This window comes from Terrapene carolina, unplaced genomic scaffold (genome assembly GCF_002925995.2).
Source record: "Terrapene carolina triunguis isolate 2854851 unplaced genomic scaffold, T_m_triunguis-2.0 Scaffold12383, whole genome shotgun sequence".
NCBI classification, from domain to species: Eukaryota; Metazoa; Chordata; order Testudines; family Emydidae; genus Terrapene; species Terrapene triunguis.
The window spans coordinates 1-7,250 of NW_020676734.1; the positions used below are offsets into that span (position 1 = coordinate 1).

General features: G+C 64.5%; 1 protein-coding gene across 1 annotated transcript; it reads right to left on the reverse strand.

The window, feature by feature from the left end:
- Nucleotides 1-5,864: 5,864 nt before the first annotated feature.
- LOC112122032 (docking protein 3-like) lies at nt 5,865-7,056 on the reverse strand (the record flags this gene model as incomplete). Its single annotated transcript, XM_029913919.1, has 1 exon — nt 5,865-7,056. A coding segment is annotated over one exon (858 nt), but the record flags the coding sequence as incomplete, so codon positions are not given.
- Between the last annotated feature and the right edge of the window lie 194 nt (nt 7,057-7,250).

The window sequence follows — 7,250 nt, forward strand, 5'->3', positions numbered from 1 at the left end:
CCCCCCCACCTCCCGAGGCATCGCCCTTCCCCCTCCCCACAAGCTGCATCTATCTCCATGGCCTGGCACCGGCAGATACCTTCTTCGCCTAGCAAGTGCCATGCAGCACCACACCTCTGTAGGGCTGGTCGCGCCTCCAAGCCCGCTTGGCATGCAGCCCCGGGGCACCATGCAGCGGATGCTCTCTTCATGCAGGCAAAGTGCTGTTCTCTCTTCTCTATACAGCCGAGCCGGTGATTGGCAGGCGCCCTGGGCGCCCACAGATATGCTCAAACCTTTTGCATTTCTTAAGCCTAAAGGTGATCAACCAAAAATGCAAATCTGGAAATCTGCTCCTGAGCAAGGGCTCTACACTAGCACTTACTTGCCCAAAGGGCTGGGTGTTGGCATGATCATCACTTAGGCAGGGCATTACCACGACATACATTCGTGGAGTAAATCCAAAGACCAACTGGTATTTATACACATGCCTCAAAGCCTCTATGCCAAGCAATTGACTACAGCCCGTCAGTAACAAAACATTGCCAAGCGTTTGATGAAGCTCCTTACAAAAGGGCTAATGCCGGGCAGTTGGTTGGGCTGGTCTCAGGAGCGACCTTCCTTCCAAATTTACTCTTTGATACCCTGTAAGAAGCCAGTGATGTTGGTACCATTTGCCAGCCCTGCTGAAGGAGTTTCCTTGACAGCCAAAGATTTGCTGCCCTGTGGCCAGTTACTTTAGCCCAGTGCTCACCTAGGAGCACGTCATTCTGAAGGGTCACGCCAAACTTAGCACCAGAACTCGGCTGTCTCCTGGTTTCACTCTCTTTGGTTCCATGCTCTGGCCCTATTGTTCATGCTAATCTCCAGACTCCATTTAAAGCCAGGGGTCACCCCGATCGAACAGGGGCCTGTGTTCCCACGCTGGGAAAGGTGATGCCTGCTCTCGTAACCCGGGGCCAGGAGCAAGACCTCACAAGTAGTGCTGTGCATTAGCTCCATGGCAGAGGAGGGAAACTAAGGCCAGCCACATGGGGCCGAGGTGTCGAAAGGCACGTGGAGGACTTGCAGTGCAGTTGTGCCAGCTGCGTGGCTGAAGGTTGCCTGCACGCGCTGCCCGTTGCACACGCAGGATCACAGTCATTGCACACGCACCCAGGAACTCCACAGCCTAATCTGAAAAGCTGCTCTCACCTTTTTAAACCCAATATCCTTACACAAGCCAGTGGTCCCCTGCAGCCCTGGCCAGCCACGCCAGCACCCTCAGCTCACCGTGGGGCCCACATGATGAGCCGCAATCACAGCAGCAGCCGTGGGAAGGCCCCAGCTGTGCACATGCCTGTTCTGAGTGACCGTGTGGTCTTGTTTCTGTGCTCCAGTCCCAGGCCTCTCCCCCTGTTCACCACCTGGTGTCCTGGGGCAGCTCCGTGGGGAGCCAGGTGGAACCACTGACGTTTCAGACCCCGACGCTGGCTGCTCTGAACGGACAGAGTCCCCCACATCTGCGCCCCTGCTGAGGAGAGGGGGATTGTACCATGTGCCCAACACCTGCCTGCCAGGAGGCTGCGCGCTGCACTGGAGCAGCCCCAGGAGCCCCCGCGGCTGGCGAGAGAAGCCCTGGAGCCAGAGCCCAGCCTGGCTGCCCCCAGGATAAGAACCCCACGAGCCATGGGGAGCAGGGGCTTTGCTGGGGGCCGCTGGGGAAGGAGCATTTGCTGCTGGCGGCGGCGCGGCCCATGAAGTCCTGTGCTGAGCTGCCAGAACCTGCTGCCTTTAGCAGCTTCCCATGCAGCAGGGCAACTGCAGAGCTCCTGCCTCCCTGCAGCTGACGCCCCTGCACCAGGTGTGGGGGCAGTGAGGCCTAGCCTGTGCTGCAGGGATCCGCGCGGCTCCTGGAAAGCAGCCGGCATGTCTCCGCTCCGGCTCCTACATGTAGGGGCAGCCAGGGGGCTCCGCATGCTGCTCCCACCCCAAGCGCCGCCCCCGCAGCTCCCATTGGCCGGGAACTGCAGCCAGTGGGAACTGCGGGGGCGGCGCCTGCGGACAGTGAAGCACGCAGCAGAGCCACCTGGCCGCACCTCCGCATAGGAGCTGGAGCGGGGACATGCTGCTGCTTCCGGGAGCTGCTTGAGGTAGGCGCTGCCCGGAGCCTGCACTCCTGAGCTCCCCCCCATGCCCTAACCCTCTTCCCCAGCCCGGAGCCCCCTCCCGCACTCCGAACCCTCAGTCCCAGCCTGGAGCAACCTTCTGCACCCCAAATCCCTCATCCCCAGCCCATCAGAGCCCGCACCCCCAGCCTGAGCCCTCAACCCCCCCTGCACCCCAACCCCCTGCCCCAGCCCAGAGCCCCCTCCTGCATCCTGAACCCCTCATTCCCGCAGCCCCATGTGGAGCCCTCACCGCCCTCCCGCACCCCAGCCCCCTGAGCCAGCCCAGTGAAAACGACTGGGGGGGGGGGAGCGAACGACAGAGGGAGGGGGATGGAGTGAGCAGGGGCGGGGCCTCGGAGGAGGGGCGGGGCAGGGGTGTTCGGTTTTGTTCGAGTAGAAAGTTGGCGCCCCTAGGGTAGGCTGCAGGAAGGCACGTGTCCGGCCCTGCCCAGCCCTTCGGCGCTGGCTGGGTGAGGGGCCAGCCAGCGCCGAAGGGGGCTCAGCTGGTCAGGAGTCAGAATTTCCATTCTGGGGGGAGCAGGAAGCCTCATTGTGCCAGCCCCCAGGGTTGGCCCTGGAGCTACAGACCCTGGGCGACCAGGCTCCCGGGCCCTGCAGCCCTCCAGGAGCGGGGGCAGGACGATCCCCTGTGGGAATCTGGTCTGTGGGGCGCAGGGAGTTCGACAAACCTGATACACTGCCGCTAAGTATTTGGTGTTCAACGGATCAGCCGTTCACCAGGAAACCCCCTTTTCCTCCCCTCGCTAGCTAATCCCCTAGGGCAGAGAGTAAATGCCCACCCCCAGGGCACAGCACCAGGCCCTGCCCCAGACACCGGACCCGCCTGGCTGCCCCTGGCCGTGACCCTGCCCTGATGGGATCCGGAGTGCCAGCGAGAGGCCCTTGTGAGCCACGGAGCACCAGTTACACTAGCCCGTGTCGGTGCTAGCCCTGCTGCAGCCAGCAGCCTCTTCTAGAAGCCAGGCCACGGGGGAACCCCAGCAAGCCCCCTCCACGCAGCAGACAGGGGAGCCCCCAGCGAGCCTGACACTGCCAGCAGTGCCTTGGCAGAGCGCTAGGTGCTGCCTGCCCCCCACAGCGGCGTGGCCCAGCGCAGCTCCCGGGGGCAGGGCACCCACCCGGCTGGGCTCAGCTTGACTGTGAGTCCTGCCAGTGGCTGGCGGCTCTGCCGCCCAGAGCTGGGCCTGAGCCCTGTGCGCCCCCACGGCTCCTGCGTGCTCACGGCACAGGGCGCAGGTCCCCTGAGCGGGAGCTGTCTACAGGGCGGCTGCTCCCACCATCCCTGTACTTCAGGCAAAGCGTCGCTGCATCTCTGCCCCTTCGCCTCCCTGCCAGGCCTGGCCGAGTCCCTGACAGGCAGCGGCCCCCTTCTGTGCAGCCCTCCCTCCTGCAGGGGCTCCAGCCGGCCCCCAGCAGCCCCCTCCCACCTCCGAACCCGTCGGGCAAACTGGGCACTGGCTCCTTCTGCGGAGCACAAGGGGCCCCAGGTGCCGCAAGGGGTGGGCCCGGCTCCAGTCGCTCCGGAGCCGCACCCAGGCTCTGCATGCCCGGAGGGGAGGGGAGCCGGCCCTGGGTTCATGTGGGCAGGGGCTGCTGACAGGCTTCAGGGAGCAGCCCCCGGAGATGGCTCGCGCTCATGATGCCCAGCAGCAGCCCAGCTGCGGAGATGCCCAGCACTGCACTGCACCCTCCTGGGCTGAGTGAAACCCACCGGGCAGGGAGCTGCCGCACCCCAGCATGAGCCCTGCTGGCTCCACAGTGGCTGGTGCGGGAAGCCACCAGCAGGTGGGACCCACGTGGTGGGGTCCTGTGCAGCACAAGGCGGGCTCCATCCCACCCTACCCTGGCCCCCAGCAGTGCCCTTCTGTGACAAAGGGGAAGTTTTCTTAATGTTTTGTATGAACACAGCGCGTGCCTCAGTTTCCCCTCTGTGTCGCACAAGTATCTCGGTGGTAGGACAAGGGTGTGTGATCGTTGCAGAGACCCCAGAGGGCAGGGGTGATGCCGCCTGGGCCCAGACAATGGCCGACACTGTATCCTGGCAATTGAAGGCCGGGCCTATCCTCTGCAGGGAGCCAGCCAGAGGAGCTGGAGACCAAAGCGAGAGGTGGAGGCCAGGGGCCCGGCTGGCCCGGGATGGAGGCGGGGGAGCGGGCGTGACTGAGGCTGGGCCGCTGGAGGCTGCTCAGTCTCCTGGGTGGGACATGGGGCGGGGTGGGGGTGGGGGTTGGACTTCGCTGAATCTTCCTGCGCTCACATGGTCTGTCCGACGCTGTGCTCCAGGCTGTGTCACATGCTGGCTGGGAGTCACGGCTGGTTGCAGGGGTGAAATGGGCCCTTGTGGGGGGACGTAAGCAGAGGCAGATTAGGGGTTTGTGGGGCCCTGGGTCAGAGCAAGTGGGGGCCCCTCCCTACAGTCCCCCCACCTCTCCTCCGTGCTCCTGCCGGGGAGTGGGGTCGGGGCACAGGGGCTTGCCCTGGGTGGGCAGAGGGGGTCAGGGCTCAGGAGCTCCCATTTTTCCAGGGGCCCCCAATAAGCCAGGGCTCCTGCCCCATTGGCTAATCCACCACTGCGTGAGGCTTCCCCAGGTGGCCCATCCAGAGGGACTTGCTGCGGGGAGCTCTCAGTGGGAACAGGGGGCTGAACGCTTTGAGTCAGACCAGGAGGTGCTGAAACCAAGGAGGCGTCTTGCCTTAGTGAACGTGTGCCTTGGGGGTGGTGCTCTACTAGCGGGTCCTGTCTGAACTTCATTGTGAGCAGCTCCAGAGCACCGAGCGCGGGCCTCTGGGACACCTCCCCTGGGGATCTGGAACAGCTTCCATAGGAGAGGTTAATAAGCCTGGGCCTTTTCAGCTTGGAAAAGAGACGACTAAGGGGGGATATGATAGAGGTCTATAAAATCATGACTGGTGTGGAGAAAGTGAATAAGGAAGTGTTGTTTACTCCTTCTCCTAACACAAGAACCAGGGGTCACCCAAGGAAATTAACAGGCAGCAGGTTTAAGACAAACAAAAGGAAGTATTTCTTCACACAACGCACAGTCAGTCTGTGGAACTCCTTGCCAGAGGAGGTTGTGAAGGCCAAGACTATAACAGGGTTCAAAAAAGAACTAGATCAGTTCCCGGAGGACAGGTCCATCCGTGGCCATTAGCCAGGCTGGGCAGGGATGCAAACCCACGCTCCAGGTGTCCCTAAGCCTCTGACGGCCAGCAGCCGGGGCTGGATCACTCGCACTCGCCCTGTTCACTCCCACTGGGGCACCTGGCACTGGCTGCTGGCAGCGGACAGGACCCTGGGCTGGACGGGCCTTGGGCTGACCCAGTCTGGCCACTCTCCCCTGCAGCGTTAGCGCCAGCACCGCCTGCCCGCTCACAGCTCGCCTGGAGGGCAGCGGGGCGGAGTCTGACCACTCCATCCACTGCCCAGCTTGTGCCCTGCACACAGAGCGGGGAAGGGGTGTGTGCCCAGAGACCATATGCCAGGGGGCTGGGGGGGGAGGCGCTCAGAACATCCCGTGCCGGGCCCTGCCGCAGGGACAACGATTAGAACAGGGAGCCCAGGCTGCCTCCCCTGACCCACAGCAGCCAGCGTTGCTCCCAGGCACGCTCAGCCCTTCGAGCATGTCTGGGGTGTCTGTGCCAGGCAGCTGCCATGTGCAGGGGTTACCCTTCCCATCACAGGCACAGCCCGTTCATCCGACAGTGCCAGGCACCCCCACCCTGGCATGAGGTCACGCTGGCTCAGTCCCTCCCACCCCCCCTCGTAGGGGAAGTTCAGGTCTGTACAGAATCCGTCCCTGCCCCTGTGGAGGGGCCCAGGTGCCAAGGGCAGAGTCAGCCTGTGCCAGGCTTGGGAGCAGCCACCATCCTGCTGGAATGACAGCCTCACCCCGGCACCTGCCTGAGGAACCCAGGAGTCCTGGGGCAGGGGAGAGCTGGGGGCTGCCCTTGGCTGACACGGCCGTGTGCTAGGGTGAATCTCAGTGTGGGGGGAGCTGCATGCCCCCCTCACCGCCAGCCTGTGCCTGGAGCTGCCCAGCATGGGGGGCTAGGCCTTGTCCAGGGCACTGGAGCTTTTGCCAGGCCCCTTGGGGGCCACCTCTCGGCTGAGGAGAGTGACTAACTTCCTGAAGCCACTGTTAGCTCTGGCCCTGGGGAGGGAGCTGACGAGGGCATCCTCCTCCCCCTCCTCCTCCTCCTCGCCTCGCTCCTGCCCGTCCTGGTCCAGCAGCCGCCTGTACTGGGCCTCCAGGGAGGGGCTGGGCCCCGTGCTGGGAGCCAGGGGGCTGCTCCAGCGCTTGGACACCATGGAGCTGTTGTCGTAGATGGGAGCCAGGTCAGTGCTGCTCCCTTCCGGGGAGCCCCTGGAGCCCAGGCATGAGGGCCCCTCCTCCATGGAGCAGGAGCGCCCCAGGGCGCAGAGGTTCTCGTAGAGATGCTCCGAAGCTGGGAGCCCCTGACCCCGGGACGCCCTGGCCACTCCCTGCTCCACCTTGGCCTCGCCCCAGGGCTTGAGCGAGGGCTGCAGGCCTCTGTGGATGGAGGCATAGACGATGGGGGGCTCAGCTCCTGTCCCCACACGGCCTCCCAGCTCCAGGGTGCAGGGCAGGGCCTGTCCGCTCTCTGGACAGAGCCCCGCAGGGAGGGGCGGCCTCCCTGCACCCTCTAGGGCCCAGGTGGGCAGCGCTTCCTCCAGGCTCTGGGAGCTCCAGAGCCTGGGCTCCGTTCCCTGCCTGGAGCTCAGAGGCTCCGGTGCTTGGGTGCTGTTCCTGTCCAGGAAGCTGCTGCTCTGGTGGGCGATGGCTGCGGAGACGAGGTTGCACAGCTCCGCAGCCCGGCTGGTGGCCCAGGTGAAGATGCCCTCGCCGGAGTCGCAGCGGCGGCCGGCCTCGAAGGAGAACAGGGCCTGCAGGGAGCAGACAGCAGCGTTACCTGGGGCGCTGGGCCACGGACGCCAGCCCGGAGAGCTCAGGTCTCCCCAAGGGGCCCAGCAGGCTTGAAGCAGGAGCCGCCCGGGCAAGGGCAGGCAGACGCAGGGCTGGGCGTACCCCGGTGCTCCTGCGGCCCCTGCGGGAGGCAGCCCAGTACCTTGTCGTGGCC